Source organism: Typopeltis vanoorti, chromosome 18 (genome assembly GCF_054136105.1).
Source record: "Typopeltis vanoorti isolate ZY-2024b chromosome 18, IOZ_Tvanoo_1.0, whole genome shotgun sequence".
Taxonomy (NCBI): domain Eukaryota; kingdom Metazoa; phylum Arthropoda; class Arachnida; order Uropygi; family Thelyphonidae; genus Typopeltis; species Typopeltis vanoorti.
In genome coordinates this window covers 54,339,443-54,359,317 of record NC_143566.1, presented here as the reverse complement: position 1 = coordinate 54,359,317, position 19,875 = coordinate 54,339,443, and the positions used below count along the sequence as shown (strand labels likewise).

The 19,875-nt window shown below is 38.4% G+C and overlaps 1 protein-coding gene across 1 annotated transcript in view; it reads left to right on the top strand.

Moving 5' to 3' along the window:
• LOC150096673 (twitchin-like) overlaps positions 1-19,875 on the top strand; it is a 2,440,784-nt gene that overhangs the window by 880,821 nt on the left and 1,540,088 nt on the right. The window contains exon 42 of the mRNA XM_090408679.1: positions 12,555-12,860. Coding sequence (XP_090264805.1) covers positions 12,555-12,860 — 306 coding nt within the window. The remainder of the gene's footprint in view (positions 1-12,554; positions 12,861-19,875) is intronic.

Below are 19,875 nucleotides of genomic sequence, written 5' to 3'. Positions count from 1 at the left end.
TGGCTCTATTTTTGATTTTTTGCAGGAAGCCATTGTGTGGATTTCTATGCATTTGAATGCACTGGAACACAGCCATGCAGTGATATTGTGAGTGGCAAAATTTTTGATGACAGTGGCATTGTCCAACTGTTATTGACCATTGTCATGCCTGGCTTTTGTAAAATTTATTTTACAGATTTTGAGGACTTAGACCACTGCTATCGATTTATCCCTCACTTTCAGGATAAGTGGAGGAGCTGTTTCCTTATAGCAGTTTGTTTCTGTTTCAGTTAGGGTTGCAGTTTCACTAGATATTGGTTACTTATGTAATTTTTTCTTGATGACTAACTCACCCAATAAATTGCCGAGGAACCCCCTTTTTTTCCCCTCATCTGTTTCCTGGGTTAAATCTAAGTCATATTGTGGGTCTTGAAGTCTTGTCTGTTGCCAATGTCTGTGGTGGCTATTGGTCTCTGAAGCTCAACCTGTCATTGGTTGAACCATTTTGTTTGCAAGAATTCATAGAAACTTCATTCATCTGAGCTGTGCAAATGCTTGTTCAAACTCTAGGCTTTTCTACTAGAATCACCTGTTTGGAACTGGCAATGTAGTTATGGATTTTACCACCACTCCTTGAACTCATTGACCATTCATGCTCTCACCATTCTATTAGGCAATGCATTCCATGGTTTTCAATCACCCTCAATGAAGAAACTACACTTCATCCTCTTGCTCACAGCTTCCTTTCATAACTTAAAAGGATGGACTCTTGTCCTCTTTTATTTCATTCTTTATTACATTCAGTAATAGAATTACCTTATGTAATAAACAAGGAAAGAAAACAGAAATAGAGTAATTCTAGTAAGAAAAAAGGCAGTTACTGCAGAGATGTCTCAAATTCAAAGTCTTCGAAGATCACACTGAATCACAGTGAATCACATATTCACAATATTTCTATCAGGTAATCAGATCACTTTATTACAGATTCCAAGGTAACTGATAATTATTCTAGGGGGATATTATTATTATTATTTTATTATTATTCAGGCCTCCAAGGAGTCAAAAGACTCATCGAGGGAGGTCCTTCCTAAGACATAAAGTCTGTCAAGACTCATCGAGGGGAGGTCCCCCCCCTGAGAAACACAAAGTCTATCATACCACTCTTTAAACTCACTGACCATTCTCGCTCCCAACACTCCATCAGGCAATGCATTCCACGGCTCATCCACCCTCCACACAAAGAAACCACTCCTTACCCTCTTGCTCACAGTTTCCTTTCGTAACTTCCAGGGATGGCCTCTTGTCATCACTCCTTCCCGCTGATCAACCAAGCGAAAGAACTCCCCAGTGTCAACCCTGTAACCACCTCTCAACAGTTTAAAAGTCTCAATCATATCATCTCTCCTTCTTCTATCCACCAAACTCTGCAGTCCACATTCTCTCAGCCGATCCTCATAACTATCCCTGTACAGTCCTGAAACCATCTTTGTCATCCGTCTTTGTATCCTTTCCACAGTTAATTTATCCCCTTCAAATCCTGGGGACCAAATCTGAGAACAATAGTCCAAGTGTGGTCTGATCAGAGACTTATACAACGGAATGATAACCCTCTTATCTCTGCAGGTCAGTGTCCTTCTCATAATAGCAGCAATCCTTCGTGTTACCTTCACCACCTTTGCAATATGTCCCCTAAACTTCAGGTTTCTATCAATCATCAACCCCAGATCTCTTGTCTCCCCTACTTCCTCCAGTATAACTCCTCCCATAGAGTATGCAGCATCCCATCGATGTTTCCCAAACCTCAAGACCTTACATTTTGCTGCATTAAACTGACCCCCATTCATTTGCCCATCTATCTAGCTTATTTAAATCCTCTTGCAGGGCTACCACATCTGCACTATTACTAATAATCCTTCCCAGCTTCGCATCATTCGCAAACAACTGAATATCCCCCTGCAATCCACTGGCTATGTCATTGATATAAAGGTTAAACAATATAGGTCCTAGTACTGAGCCCTGTGGGACCCCCACTTGTAACCCTCTGCCTCCTGGAAACTGCTCCACCATACACAACTCTCTGATACCTATCAGACAGCCAATCCTGAATCCAGTTGACCAATCTGACATCCAGACGACCCATGTGCTGCAATTTAAATATCAGCTTATCATGTGGCACCCTGTCAAATGCCTTCGCCAAGTCTAAGAAAATTGCAGTATATGCCTTTCCCTCATCTAATGTTCTTGTAACTTTATTATAAAAGGCTAGCATATTGCTAAAACAAGAGCGTCCTTTCACAAATCCATGTTGATTCTCACAGATAACATTACCCTCATCTGCCCAATGCTGTACACGGTCCCTCACTACTTTCTCCAAGATCTTAACAACTACTGATGACACACAGACTGGCCTATAATTAGACACTTCCAGTCTGTTACCACCCTTATGCAATGGCACTATCTTACCTTCCTTCCATTCCCTGGGCACCTTTGCCAAAGCCAGACTTTCATTGAAAAGCCACGTTAAAGGTACTGTCAATTCCCTAGCACATTCTCTCAAAACTAGTGGTGAAATACCATCCAGTCCCACAGCTTTACATCCAGAGTACTCAGTATCTGAAACACACTCTCCTCCTGTACCTCCAGATCTCGTACCAGTCCTATCCCTCTAGCATTAAAACTGACTCCTCTAGGATGAAATACTCCAATAAAGTGTTCATTGAACAATTCCACTATGTCCTCTGCATCAGTCACTCTATTCCCATTTTTATCCCACAATATCATTCTTCCACAGTCATTTCTCCTCCTACTGGCCACATAGCTAAAAAATTCCCTAGGATTTTCTTTGGATCTTAGGGCCAATCTCCTCTCATATTCCAATTTCGCTTTCCTTACCACACTAGTCACTCTTCTGGCCTGTGTCTTATATTCCTCATGCATCTCTTCACCTGTCTCCTTATATCTCTTCCATAGCCTCTTTTTCACATGCAATTCCTGTTTAATATTGTTTGTCATCCACTTTACTCCAAATTGCATCCTCTTCTTCGCTCGTGGTATACAACTTACCATTGCTGATAACAAATATTCTTTCACAATTTCCCATGCACTGGTGATATCCCGGCCTTCCAATTCCTCCCTCCATGAAACTTCCCGAAGTTGACGTCTAAGACTATTATTATCACCTGCCTTATAATTCCACATAAGTTCCCATCTCTTTGATACTCCTACATGTCTATTCATTTTCCAAGTCAACACCATATGGTCACTCTCTCCAACTGGTGGGAGAGATGTCAACTCAGTTATTATCAACTCTTTTGATGCTATAACCAAATCCAAAATTTTTGAACCTCTTGTTCCCTCTGTTACATGTTGCCTAAGACATTTGGCCCTTAAGAATTCTAGAAATTCCATTCCCCTATTGCTACATGCATCTTCCTCTCTCCAATTTATACTACTGAAGTTAAAATCTCCCATAACAATCATTCTTCTTGCACTTGCCAAACTTAGCTGTCTAAACATCTCCTGGTCCCCATCCTCTGTGCTCCTGGGTCTGTAGCAACACCCCACTAAATATCCTGTCTTGCCTACCTCTACCTCGCACCATACGTTCTCAAAATCATTTGTCTCACTTCCTTCCAAATTCTCCACTCTTAGAGGACATAGGTCATCACTTATCATAAGCAGCACCCCAGCACCACGCTTCCCCCTCCTATCCTGACGAAAAATGCTATACCCAGCGACTTCTATTCCTGTTGTTATATCCACTTCTGTCAACCACGTCTCAGTGATTGCAATAATTTTTAGCCAGGCTGATGCTACCGCCACCAATTCCTCTCCCTTATTCCGGATACTCCTGGCATTAGTATACAGCATATAAATGCCATTGTTTCTATACCCAGCATTATCCCTTCTAGACTCCACTGGGCTCAGTGTTACCTGACATTGTCTCCCTTCTCCCAAGTATCCATTCCCACAAGAGGCCACCCCTGCTATCATCCTCCCTGGGACACACTGACTCGTTCAGAACAGCAATCTCTCCAGATGCCTACGTCCTTCCTCATTCAAATGTAAACGGTCTCTCGCATACAACTCCTCTCTTTCCTCAAATGCACTCCAAGCATCCACATATACCAGTCCTCTCTTGTCACACATTCTCGCTATTATGCCATTCAATATCACCGCTCTTCTGCTCAGCTCATCATTATCATACCTAGGCAACATGCACACTATTTTTCCTCTCTCTGTCTTCTTCCGTACAGTCTCAAGCAAAAATCTCATATCTCTTTCTGCCCGACTTACATTACCACTCAAGTCATTCGTTCCTACCATCACAATCATCTCATCCACCCTTTCACCTCTCTTAATTGCCATGGCCACCCTTTCTATTGTTCCTCCTGGCAAACACTCCTCACGCATCCTATCTTGAACACCACGGATCATTGAGTCGCCATACATTATACCTCTTACCATTCCCTTGCCCCTATTGTTTCCATTCTCTCCTCTTCTTTCATTCTCATACCTCTCTCTTCTACTGTTTCCATTCTCTCCTCTTCTAGCACCCCCTGTTTCATCCACTTTGGACTTCTGGCAGAGAATTAAAAAAGAAAAAAAATTCATGTTCAATATGGTTTTGGGACATTTATATTTCATGTAGTCATGCTCATTCTAGTCTGATGCTAGGTGGATTAATGGATTATAGTGGATGATGGTATTTGCATAATTTTGCAGGCTTTTTTGCATAGAAAAAGTTTGATCTTAGAGATACCAGCTTATCATGAAGCTGCACATTTCTTACAAATCGCAGGACATTGAATGATATTCATAAATGATATTAGAATGATATTCATCATTGATATTAGATTTTAGAGTAGTAACTGGCAAAGGAAAGATGGTGGCGGCTCTGTCATTGCAGGATTTTAACTTAGACTTCAGTCGTTTTGTGAAGTGCAAGGTGTGCTATGTGTACTCGTTTGATTACATTGATGAATTGTGGATATTTAGGGCAGATGGAAGGAGGGTATGTGCGAAGTGTGAGCTGAATGAAGATTTGATGAGTGCTAATATGTTGATGACAGAAAGTGTTAGTAGCAGGAATGCCATGAGGAAAATGAGTGTTTGTCTGAAAGAGAAGGATAGTGTGAAAGAACAGCGAAAAATTGTTAAAAAATCATTGAAAAAGAAAACGAGTGATTTGAAAACCATAATGGATGGTAAAAAGGATGAAATTGAAGTGAATGTTGCAGAAGGCAATGAAATTGAGGGAATGAATGAAACTGGAAATAGTGTGATGCAAGGTTCAAAAGCTGGAAAAATCGAAAGAATGAATGACAGCAAAAGTTTGATGTAAGGATCTAAAGTATGTAAACTCGAAAGGATTAATGAAAGTGTGAAGCAGGATTCGAGAGTTCGAAAATTAGAAAGATTGAATGACAGAGAGAATGTGATGCAAGATTCAAAAGTTGAGTTGATTTGGATGACGCAAGAGATGAAATGGATGCAAAATGAAGTTAAGAAAATTCGGGAAATATATGGGAGAGTGAAAATGATTAAACCAAATTACGTTTATATAAAAGAGGTAAAAAAGACTCGCAAGTGGCGTACTATGGTGACTCAAATATTAAAGGTGTGTTGGATGAGAGGATGCACAAGGTATGTTCTCATCTAAGCATCTCTTTCTACACATGCTTGTGATTATGGTTTTCATTATTGTTACTCTTCTCCTCGACTCCACATTATCATATCTGGGCAATATATTTGCTATTACCCCTCTCCACTTTTCTACTGCACGATGAATAATATTTACTTCAGATCTCTCGCCTTGCTACCACCTAGATCATTTGTATCAACCATTGCTATCATCTGACCCACATTCTCACTTTGCCTAATTATTATAGTCACAAACACTCTGTTGTTCCTCTAGGCAAACATTTCTGTAGCATTCTGCTCTGCACACCACGAATTGTTAATTGGTACACATCACACTTCTCCCAGATGTGTTCATTGCTTTTTCACCTGAATTTCTCACTCTTCTCAACTACTCTGCCTCTTTTTTCTCTCACTTACCTACTTTACACTCATCTCTCTCTCTATATATATATATATACTCTTGCACTCTCTAGATTCCAATTTCCCATCATTTCCTGTCTAGTTCTTCCATTCCCACTTTCTCATTCTCACAACTATCTTGCTTTTACTGTTGATTGCTTCAGATCATTCTCTCTCCTAGCAGCTTAGTGTTGCTGTTGAAAATTCATCTACACATTTCACACTATCTTACAAATCTACTAAATCCCCAGTTATACTTCCTAATGTTATATCCATCTTCAAATCACTCTTGCCTTCCTCTCCTTTTCTCACACTACTGATATCTCTCTCTGCCTGCACTCAGTCATTTCTGATAAACCACTACTGCTGCTGCTACTTTAGCCAGAGATACTGATATCAATATTATTATTATTATTATTACCCCAAGACCTCATGGAGTCAAAGACTCATCCGGGAGGTCCATTTATCACAAACACAGCTCATCATACCGTGTTTTAAACACATTCAAACTCTTTACAGACACCACACCACATTCTCAGGCAAGGTATTCCAATCATTCATAACTCTGCATGAAAGAAACCTGCCTCACACTCCCCTACTCACACCCTCTTTATACAGTTACCAGGGATGACCTCTGGTTTTCCCCTGATCTTCCACTATTCTCTGTAGAACTTCTCCACCATTGATCTTATAACAACCCCTTACCAACTTGTAGGTCTACATCATATCTCCCCTTTTTCTCCTCTCCAAATGACTCTGCAAATTACATCTTCTCAGTCTTTCCTCATACTCAACATTCCAGAGGTCAGAAACTACCTTAGTCAGTCGCCTTTGGACTCTTTCCAACATCTCTTCATCATTCTGAAAACCCGGTGACCAAATCTGGGCACAATAGTCCATGTGTGGCCTAATCAAAGCCTTATACAATGGAACAAGAATCTCCCTGTTTCTACACGTGAGTGCCCTCCGCATCATTTCCAGAAGCGTTTATGATGTCTTCACAATTTTGGCAATGTGTCCCCTAAATTTTGAATCCTTATCCACTATCACCCCCAGATCTCTTATTTCCTCTACCTCCAACAATATATTCTCACCAAGCATAAATTCTGCATCCCATCTTTGTTTTCCAAATTTTAAAACCTTACATTTTGCAACATTGAATTCACATCCCCATTTCCGTGCCCAATCACTCAATTTATTCCAGTCTTCTTGCAAGGATACAACATCTTCGCTACTCTTTATGGTTCTTCCCAACATCTACAGACAACTGAATATCTCCATCCAAATCTTCGCCCATATCATTAATATACAAGTTAAATAGTTATGGCCCTAAAACAGACCCCTGAGGCACTCCACTAGTGACTTTTCTTTTCCTGGATATTGCACCCCCATACACAACTTGTTGATACCTATCAGATAGCCAGTCTCCAATCAATTGCACTAATCTAATATCCAACCCCATCTGCTCTAGTTTGACTGTTAACTTATCATGAGGTGCTCTATCAAAAGCTTTTGCAAAATCCAAGTATATTACTGTGTATCCTTTTCCTCTGTCCAAGGAAGAAGTCACTTTATTGTAATAAGTAAGTAGATTACTAAAACATGACCTCCCTTTAACAAATCCATGCTGTCCATCAAAGATTATACCATTGTTGTCTACCCAACTCTGGATCCTAGTTCTCACAAGCTTCTTCAACAACTTAACCACAACACCTGACACACAGATAGGCCTATAGTTTGATGCTTGAGTTCGATCACCTCCTTTATGAAGTGGCACAATCTTGCCTTCCTTCCACTCCTTAGGAACTTGACCAAGTGCAAGACTCATATTAAAAAAATATGTCAAGGCAGGTGTCAACTCTCTGGCACTTTCCTTCAGAATATGCGGTGATATATTATCAAGTCTCACAGCCTTATTTACATCTAGTTTACTCAACTCCCCAAACACCTCTTGCTCACTTACAGTCAGTCTCTCCTCCCCATCAACAACTGCTCTCAATCTCTCCATGAAGTGACATTCACAAGATTGAAAGATCTTTATGAACTGCTCATTAAGTTAATATTCTGCTACAGCTGTCTTTATACCATTTTCTCCAATCAATGTCATCCTTCCATAATCATTCTTTCTTTTGCTGGCTACATATCGAAAGAACTCCTTAGGATTCTTTTTGGCTTTATTAGCTAACTGCTGTTCATACCTCTCTTTAGCTACTCTCACCAACCAAGTCACCCTCCTTGCCTGGTCTTTGTAGACCTCATGAAATTGGTTACTTCCACTTCTCTTATGCTGCCTCCACAATGCCCTTTTTCTCTGTATTGCATGGAATACATTTAGACATTGCATCTACTGAATAGTTTTTGAAAATCCCCCAAGCTGCATTAATCTCTTTTCCAGCTAACTCCTCATTCCATGCTACACCTGCAAGCTGTCTCCTGAGCTCTTCATAATCAACCCCCCCCCTTGTAGTTCAACATATGCCCTTTTCTCACAGGGGTCCTCGCACTGCTGACAACCACCCAGGTAATCACATCACGATCACTCTCACCAATTGGTGGATGATATGACACCTCATTTATGATTATATCCTCTGATGGGATGACCAAATCCAAGACCCTCAAGCCTTGTGTTCCCTCTATTACATACTGTCTGAGGGTAGTTATCCCTCAAAAACTTAAGAATCTCATTTTCTTTACTTACAGTTGCTATCTCATCATTCCAGTCTATATTGCCATAATTAAAATCACCCGTAATGATCACCCTTTTCTTATTTGCTTGGCTAATTTGACTATACATTTCACTATCACCATCATCCACATTACCTGGTCTATAACAACATCCCACCAAGTATTTGATTCCATTCACCTCTATCTCACACCATACTGCCTCAAAACCACTGGCGCTATTTCCGTCTTGTACTTTGTATGGATATAACTCTTTCTCTACCATCAATGGCACTCCACCTCCCTTATTACCCCTTCTATCCTCACGAAACAAATCATACCCTTCCATCTCTATTCCTGTCAGGATGTCATCCTTTTCCAACCATGTCTCACTTATTCCGACAATCTTTGGGTGAACAGATGCAATTAGTGCAACCATTTCATCTGCCTTGTTTCTTATATTTCTAGCATTGGTATACAAACACAACAGCTCATTTCTGGATCTACAGCTAGTTCCACTGATACCACTCACTCAATGTGATCTCTCCATTCTAGACTGGAGCAATTTCCCTTTCTGTTTCTTCATTTTAGAACCATTTTCAATTTCAACTGTTTCCTCTTGATCATCCTATTTCTTTCCTGCCTACACATGCTCTCACCTCCTCTTGGAGCATCCACCTTTCTCATGCTGTGTACCCCTGTCCACCCTGAGCCTCCCCGTTTCCCTGCTCCTCTTGCACACCCATTCTCTCATTTTCTATACTCATACCATTCAACTCCCCCATTCATATCCACTTCTTCAATCTCTCCTGTCTTACTCTCCTGCTCTTCCACATCACTCCCCTCTCGATCTGATTCATTCTCTCTATTCACTTCTCTACCTTCCAGCAGCAGTCTGTCCAAGCGACTCGCACCATAACCGCTCAAATGCAGTCCATCGCTCCCATACAGCTCACTTCTTCCCTCAAGCTCATTCCACACATCAACAAACTGTACTCCCATCTCCTCAGACATTTCAGCCAGCATATCATTCATAATCCTTGCTCTCCACCATGCAAACATACAACGTCACCATACAACGCCACTCACTCATCTTTCGTTAACTCTTTCATGCCATCATGATTTATTTTAATAGTTTTGACCTGAATTTTCTTAATTTCATTCCACATCCATTTCATTTCTTGCCTCATGCAATCCAATTTGACTTCCGAATCTTGCGACGCATTCTCTCTATCATTAAATCTTTCTAACTTTCTAACTCTCGACCCTTCTCACTTTCACTCTCATGCATCCTTCTTTGTTTCTGTACTTTCGGTCCAACATACGTCCAACTTTTGCTATCATTCTTCTCACTTTCACTCTCATTTATCTTTTTTTGTTTCCGTACTTTGGTCTAACATGCGTCCAACGTTCGCCATCATTTATTCTTTTTTCACTATCATTTCATTCTTTCAATTTTTTTCACTTTCGACTTCTGGGTCACACCATTTCTAGTTTCATTTGTTCTCTCAATTTCATTTCCTTCTGCCACTCTCGCCTCGCTTTCGTTTCTTTTAACATCCGTTACGGTTTTAAAATCGCTGTTTTTCTTTTTGACTGATTTTTTAACATTTTTTTCCTCCTCTTCCCCACCAACCTTCTCTTTCAAAACATGCACTCATGTTTTCCACAACATTCTCGTTACTAACACTTTCTGTGATCACTTTCATATTTGCATTTATCAGTTTCTCGTTTAGGTCACACTTCGCACACACCCTTCTTCCATCCACGCTAAACATCCACAAATCGTTTATGTAATCGAAGGAATACATATAACAGACCTCACAGTTAACGAAACGACTGAAATCTAAATTAAAATCGTGGAATGACAGTTACCGCCATTTTTTTTCTCTACAGGTTACTAGGTCTAATAATAAAATTTTCATAATTAAGTTTAGGCAAGAAAAATCCCCAATACTAATAATACTGGTAGAGCACAACGTTTACAGCCGCTCTTACTCAAACAATTTTGCATATATAATTAATTATTCCTAGAATAACTTATCTCAATCAGGAGCTCTTCTTAGATATGTCCACAGCATTAGCACAAGACGAAATGGCACAGCAAAATAGGAAAAATTCCCCTCGAATACTCTAATATCATTCGGGGGAAGGAGTAAGAAGAGAAGACCCAGCTTTTTCTGTTGTCTGCATTTTATGCAGGCATACACTATCCCATTTATTATTTGCTAAATATTTTTAGCATCTTATTTTAGTATGCTATTTTATTTTAATTTTTGTTTTAATATGCAGTATGCCACAAGCACAGCATACTAAAAAATCTTTTAAGACACTGAGCAGTACCTACTCCTTGAATGGTGCCAGTGTATCACTTAAATGAACTTCAATAAACCTACTCATGAAAGAAATTATGTTTATGTGATTCAATTTTTTTTTTAAATTAGTAAACTAATAGTACATTTGTATCGTGTGTGGACCAAGAAATTTTTTTCCACATTTTTATCAATTTCATATATATTTATTTTTTATTTATTTGTGCATAGTCTGGTAACCTTGCTCTAGAGACCAAACATGTAACTTTTTCAAGCCACTTCAGCCTCCTGTAAGCAGGGTAGTGGTCTCACACAGGGCAATGATATACATCTCCCAACTAAAATTCTTTCTATATATTCTTTCTACAACTGTCATTAAAACCCTTTCTGCCCTAGTGATTCCAATTGGAATCACTAACTGTCTTGGCTTTCGTAGCCCATATTACATGGTGAATGATTCCAATTGGTATTGTATGTCGTAGTTCCATTTCTTTAATATTATAATAGTATGTATTATATGTATAAATCTTACCAATATCGGTTTTTATGACTTAGTAGAATAATATGCATATATTGGATTATAGAGTATAAGCTCAGAAGTTGAATATTTGCTACCAGAATATAATGATTCCATATAGAATCATTCAGTCAGAATTCCTATCCTGAAATGTATTTTTCATCAAAATACTTGATACTCTTGCTTTTTTAGACCTAAAGACAAAATAAATAGAAAGAACATTTTTTTTCACTTGGAAAAAAAAATTCAGGTCAGAAAGGGTCTTAATGCCAAAATTTCTTTCCTCCTCTTTTTTTTTTTAAACGTCAATTTCAATTTCTGTAAGAATGTGTCTGATTTTTCTAGTATTTACACCATCAGTTGAAGAATAATAACAATCAATATCTATGCCTACACATAGGATAAATAAAAATAAGTCACACTATTCAAATTATTATTTTGAAATGTCTTCACTCCATTCTGCTTGAGAGAATCACGTGCATGGCTATAAACATGATTGCAAAGAGTTTATTTTTCACTTGGTTAGACTATAATAAATTTAGTTTAATCCTTTATCCAAGTGAGAGCAAACAAAGTTTGCGCCCGAAAATATCTTCAGGACTGAATGTGATGTTGTACTATCTTACCTGGGTAAGGTGGTACAACACCAGGCAACTCGTAGCAAAGGTGGAGCAGGCTACCAACACTTCTATCCCAGTATCTCCCATAATGCAAAACACATCTCCTTGTGGATATATATAATGTTATGCATTAAGGGATTGGCCACTACCCAGACTAGTTTCGACCTTTATTGAGGTCTCTTCAGTGGGAGCCAGATCCAGAGTTGGAGATACCAGGAGCTAGCACAACATCATATTCAGTTCTGAAGATATTTTCGGACGCAAACTTTGTTTGCTCTCACTTGGATAAGGGATTAAACTAAATTTATTATGATTGAAAAAAAATATTTAATAATTACTGTACTTCAGTTATTTTCTGAAGATGTTTAAAATTTATCTCTCTCTCTCTCTCCCTCTCTCTCTCTCTTTAAATCAAATCAATAGGTGCACCAACTAGGCCAGGTGGTCCACTAAAAGTATCAGATGTACATGCTAAAGGATGTAAGCTGAAGTGGGAAAAACCACAAGATGATGGTGGCAAACCTATTAGTCATTATGTTGTGGAAAAGATGGATACATCTACTGGTAACTGGGTTCCAGTTGGTCGAGCAGAGAAAGATAAACCAGAAATGGATGTGTCTGGTTTAACACCTGGTAAAGAATATCAGTTTAGAGTTAAGGCAGTAAATCCAGAAGGTGAATCTGAACCACTGACCACAGATAAACCTACTTTGGCCAAGAATCCTTATGGTAATGTATTCTTTTACATTCATATATTACTTATGTTTTAGCAAATGCATTAAATATTCTTTTTGATGATTATTCAGATTATTTACTGTATTTACTCAAATATAACTCACTTTCATGTATATCTTGTACCCCTGATTTTACTTTATGAAAAAATAAATGAAAAAGTTTCACGTATACATTGCACATGAAAAAATTTTTAAATTTTTAAGAAATAGATAGTGAATGCTGTTATGGCAGTTTCAAATATTTTAGAATTCAGTTGAAGAGAATCAATATTTGAACTCAACAATTATTGGCTTGCCTTTGTCATTGAGTGATGCAATATTTTGTTAATAACACATCAATCATATGCACATCTTCATAGCTGAGATCTCTCTATTGGCCTACCATCTTTCACTTCTCATCAGTCATTCGCTAATTTTTAGCGACAGTTAGCATTGTCGCTAAAGATTCAAATATATTGCATGATGAAGGTGATAGCCAATCAAGTAAATAATGCTGATAATTAAAATTTAAATGCATTCATTTTATAAATAATATGAACAATTATAATAAATTTAGTTTAATCCATTATCCCAGTGAGAGCAAACAAAGTTTGCACCTGAAAATATCTTCAGGACTGAATATAGTGTTGTACTATCTTACCTTACTATCTTCCCTTAATGCATAACAATATACATATCCACAAGGAGATGTGTTTTGCATTATGGGAGATACTGGGATAGGAGTGTTAGTAGCTTGCTCCACCTTTGTTACGAGTTGCCTGGTGTTGTACTATTATTATTATTATTTCCCAAGACCTCATGGAGTCAAAGACTCATCTGGGAGGTCCTTTTATCACGCACATACACACATCTCATCATACCGTGTCTTAAACACACTCAAACTCCTTGCAGACACCACAATCTTAGGCAAGGCATTCCAATCATTCACAACTTTGCACGAAAAAAACCTGCCTCTCACTCCCCTACTCACACCCTCTTTATACAGTTTCCAGGGATGACCTCTGGTTCTCCCCTGATCTCCCACTATTTTCTGTAGAACGTCTCCACCATTGATCTTATAACAACCCCTTACCAACTTGTAGGTCTCTATCATATCTCCCCTTTTTCTCCTCTCCAAATGACTCTGCAAATTACATCTTCTCAATCTTTCCTCATACTCAACATTCCAGAGGTCAGAAACTACCTTAGTCAGTCGCCTTTGGACCCTTTCCAACATCTCTTCATCCTTCTGAAAACCCGGTGACCAAATCTGGGCACAATAGCCCATGTGTGGCCTAATCAAAGCCTTATACAATGGAACAAGAATCTCCCTACTTCTACACGTCAGTGTCCTCCGCATCATTCCCAGAAGTGTTTCTGATGTCTTCACAATTTTGGCTATGTGTCCCCTAAATTTTAGATCCTTATCCACTATCACACCCAGATCTCTTATTTCCCCTACCTCCAACAATATATTCTCACCAAGCATAAATTCTGCATCCCATCTTTGTTTTCCAAATTATACAACTTACCAAGTATAATCCTAATTATACTACTTACCAAGGTAAGATAATACAACACTATATTCAGTCCTTTAATTTCTTTCACAAAATTAACTTTAATTTTGTGAAAGAAAGTATGAGTTATATTCGAGTAAATATGGTATTTAATGCAATGTAATTTTAAATATAGATTCTAACAGCATTCAAAACTGCTGATGGTGTAATAGTTTTGAATAAAACTTCACTGGATAGAAAAATTCATATACAACAATTACAGTATTTAGAGTATTTTTGTCTTACACATTATTCTTTATAAAATGCTCTAAGCAGATCTGATTTCTATATGACAGTTTTGTATTTAGGTAGTTTGAAACCATGATATAATTTGGTTACATAAACTCTCTAAATGAAATCTTATATTAACTTTGATTATTCTTTTATTTAAAAAATGGGATTTATTAAAAAATTGGATAACAGACTTCTGGGTTGGATCAGAGACTGGTTGTTGGATAGGTATCAGAAAGTTGTATATGGAGGTGCAATATCCTGAAAGAGAAAGGTCACTAGTGGTGTGCCACAGGTGTCAGTTTTGGGGCAGTTGATGTTCAATTTGTATGTTCATGATATTGGGATAGATTTAACTAGTGATATGATAGCTGCCTGCAGATGACAAAACTGGGGAGAGCAATGCAGAGTCAAGCAGATGTTATGGCCCTACAAGAGGATTCGAATAGACTGCATAAATGGGCAGGTGAGTGGAACTATCAGTTCAATGTTGCAAAGTATAAGGTTTTGAGATTTGGTATGCAACAATGGGATGCAAAATACACACTTGGTGGGAAAACTTTAAAGGAAGTGAAGGGGATAAAAAATCTAGGCATGATGTGGACAAGGACCTGAAATTCAGGGACCACATTGTACATGTTGTGAAGACATCACATCAGATAATGGCAATGATGCGGAGGACTCTAACATGCAGAAATAGAGAGGTTATGCCATTATATAAGGCCTTGACTAGTCCTCATATGGATTTGGTCACCAGGTTTTCACAGTGATGAGGATATGTTGGAAAGGGTCAAGAGAAGATGCACAAAGGTGGTCAGTGGTGTTTGAATTTTGGAGTATCAGGTCAGATTGAGTGAATGTAAGTTGCAGAGCCTCATGAATAGGAGGATGAGAGGTGATATGTTTAAGACACATAAGCTAGTCAGAGGTTGTTATCGGGTCGACATGGAACAAATTTTTCATAGAATGGACAAGGGGAGGTAGAACAAGAAGCCATTGCTGGAAACTGTATAAGGAAGGTGTGAGCAGAGGAGTGAGGAGTAGGTTCTTTGCATAGAGAGTGGTTGGTGAATGAAATGCATTGCCTGAGCATGTGTTGTGGGTGTAGACACATTGATTCAATTTAAAGCACAGTTGGATGAGCATTGTGTGCAATAGTGTGTACCTCCCATGATGAGTCTCTGACTCCATGGAGGTCAGATGCTAATAATAATAATAATTTTTTATGAGCATTATAAATCAAGCATAATGATTTTTTTTATTTAAAAATGAAAAAAAATTAGCTCTGTAGATACTTTCATAAATTTTTCAAGTAAAACATCATGTTGTAAAGCTCAACACACACAGACACACAAAAAAATAAAAGACCGAGTGTGAATTTATAAATTTTTATAGATATCTACTTAAGTAAATTGTTAAGATCAGGTAGCTATGTTAACACGTTCGCTGCCACGCTACTTCGGTATGGTCTTTTCCTCTACGTCGAGCAATTTCACTTCTTCAAGGTCAGTACGATAATCTCGTTACGGAGGTAAGCATCCTACGAGTATACTCGTAGTTGGCTTGTGCAAAGCATATACGTTCTATGAGAATACATAGTTTTGATGCTAGCCCCACGAGCCAAGCATTTTAACTTCTTCAAGGTCACTACAATAATCTCGTTCCCGGCGGTAAGCGTCATACGAGTATACTCGTAGCTGGCTTGTGAAGCAGGTTTACCCACTACGAGTATATTCGTAGTTGGCAGCGAACGTGTTAAGCTAGTCAACTGGCATAATGGGCAATGCTTTTGTAACTATAAAAGCAGCACAATTAGAATTGTCATTCTTCCTATTGGCCATAGCATAATTAGAAGAATGATGGTATGAGGGTGGTCTGAAAAGTTCTCTGCGTAACAATGAAAAAACGAATTTATAATTATTTTTATTTTTCAACATTTAAGACCTTTAAGACTAATGCATTTATTCCAGTGATGCTCCAGCACCATTATCCCTTCCCTGTAGTGGTTCTCAGTAAGGTCTGCAAAATACCCCTCTACAACTGTAATCAGCTCTTGATTCAAAGAAAAATGCTAACCAGTGAGGAAGAGTTTTAGTTTTGGGAAGAGATAGAAGTCAGATGGAGCCAAATCTGGGGAATAGGGTGGATGTTCCAACAATTCATAGCGCAGATCCCTTAATTTTCCCATTACCAAAACACCTTTGTGGGCAGATGCATTGCCCTGATGAAAGATGATTTTTTTCTTCTGCAAACTGGGTCTTTTCTCACGAATTTTTTTGTATAGTCTGGTTAAAAGATTGGAATAACATTCCCCGGTTAGACACAATGCCTTTAGCATCCCAAAATTCCAATACCATGACCTTTGGAACCGATTTTGTCTTTTTTTGGCACTGAACAACCGGCTTCTGTCCACTGTTTTGACTGCTGTTTGGATTCTGATGTGTAATGGTGAATCCAAGTCTCATCCATAGTAATAAATTGAAGCACAAGATCACTTTTATTCTTGTTAAAATGCTCCAAGCATTGTTCAGAGATTTTCATGCGAGTGCATTTTTGTCTGTGAGCAAGCATGGCACCCATCTTGCACAAAGCTTTTTCATTTGCAATTCTTCATGCAAAATATATATATCGTACATGTTCTTTTGAAATGCCTATAGTCTCAGCAATTTCACACACTTGGACTCACTGGTCATCCAATACCATATCGTGTACTTGAACAATGATTTCTGGTGTTACAATTTTTGGACATCTTTCACATGGATCATCTTCAAGGCTGGTATGGCCATGTTGAAACTCGGCAGCTCATTTCTTAATTGTCAAAAATGAACAAGAAGAGTGCCCATAAACTTTTATGAACTTCGAATGAATTTCTTTTGGTGTTAAACCTTCTTTTACAAAGCATTTTATAACCACATGATACTCAATTTTATCCATTTCAAGGGATACAGAGAACACTTTTGCTTCAGACAACTGTTTAAAACAAACTACCAGATAGAATGACTTGCAATTTCACATGGATGCTTATGACAGATGTACCAACCTAGAAAAAAAAAATCTTGCCAATAGTGTTGTCAGGGCCAAGAACTTTTCAGACTACCTTCGTACATTGTGCCCTTCAAATGGATGAGCACCAAATTCGATTCTCATCATGATGAGAAGAATCTTTATATGGAATTTTTCAATTGAAGGTGAGTTAGCTGATGTCATATGGAGGTAGCAAATGTTTTTCTCTCAGAAACTTGGGCTTATCATTCTGCATACCTACAAATAGGCCATGAGAACATGCACTTTTATAGACAATATATCCCAGTGGTGGTGGTAGTGGTGGTCAGTAGATGGTGCTGTGTGCTGATATCAGTAGTGTCGTGTAGTTGGAGGATTAAGTAAGGGAGATAGTTTTAATGGAGTAATATGCCCTTTCAGGATGATGCCTTAGACTCCTTTGAGGTATCATATAATAATAATAATAATAATAATGGCCAGCTAGGCTGGCCGAGTGGTTAGTGTATCCGCTCTCTAGCCAAAAGGCTGTGGGCTCGAATCCAGCCATGGGCATGGATGTTTGTGATTTTCTGTGGAAATACTAGTGGTTGTGGTGTTCGGCGGTAGATGGCTTTGGTGTAGTAGTTGTGGTCAGTTGGTGGTGACAGAGTTGTAGAGCAGGTACCCTCCCTCGATGAGTCTTTGGACTCCCTGGAGATGTCAAATAATAATAATAATAATAATAATAATGCATAGAATCATTTACTTAACAGCATTTCAGATAATTAATGCTACATATTCAAAAGATCATCATCATAACATTAAATATGGTTATGGCAAGAGACGAGGCAATAAAATGAATTGCAGATATGTATGGAAGAGTGAAGAAGGTGGTAACAAAAGACTCACAAGTTGCATTGTATGGTAATTCAATTATTAGAGGTGTGGTAAATGAGAAGATGCACACAGTTTGTTTTCCAGTATCTGAAATGAATAGAGTGATTGAGGCATAATAAGGACAAATGACTTGACTGGGAACACGGAGAAATGTAAGATTGGATATCAGCATGTTATTGAGAAGAATAAAAGATAATAGTGTGATAGAAAGGTAGTCAGTGTGTTGCCCAGGTATGACAGTTATGAGATGAGGTGGGGAGCAAGAATTATGAATGATATGTTAGCAGAAATGTGTGAAGAGAAAGGAGTGAAATGTGTGCTGAGAAAGGAGTTGATGCAAGGAATGAATTTGAAGGAAAAATTGAACTGTATAAGAGTGATGGACTGCATTTGAATGGTTTTTGGCTTGAGTCATTTGGAGAGACTGCTGCTGAAAGGGAGAGTAATGAGTGCAGAGAATGAATCTGAACAAGTAAGATGCTTAGATAATGTGTATGATTGGTATGATGTATTCATGAATACAGAAAGGGTAAAAAGGGAGATGGAGTGCTATTGATGTGAAAGGATGAGAGAGTAAGGAAGGAAAGATTGAAGTGCTTATGAATGAAGAAGTGAATAGCTTGAGTGCAGAGATTGAGAGAACATGTTTGCAAGACAAACAGGGAAATCTGGAGACTCAGTGTGGACAGGGAAACACAGTGTAAGAAAGGTTGATGCTTTAATAGGAAGGGAATGCATGTGTAGGCAAAACGGGAAGGGATTTAAATGACTTGGGATATAGGGCAAACAGTCGAATTTGAAGAAGATTCTGGGATTGGTAAGGAGAAAAGGAAATGGCTCGAGGAAAGTATGGAGAAGTTACATCAAATAAGTGGCATCAGTGAAACTTGTTATAGATCCAGGAATGAGCTGTCATGTTTCTATACAAATGCTAGAAGTATCAGAAACAAGGGAAATGAAATTGTTACATTAATTGAGTTCATTCACCCAAAAATTGTTGGAATAAGTGAGACGGTTTGCATGAGAATGGCATCATGGAATAGAGGTGGAAGGGTATGATGCATTAAGCATGGAATGTGGAGGAAAAAAATATTATGGAGGCAACATAAGAGGAGTGGTAATAATCAATTCCATGCAGAATACAAAGGAAGAGGCAAGGAAGATGACTCAGTTGGCAGAAGTAGCAGTATGAGCAGCAGTTAGTTACTGAAGCCGATAAAAATAATCCTAGGGAGTTCATTTGATATGTAGTGAGCAAAAAAAAATGTAATTATGGTAGGATGGCATTCATTGGAGAAAATTGTAGAAGAACAAATGCTGTGGAGGATAGACTGACTCTTCCTGCAGAGGAGGAGAGACTAACTG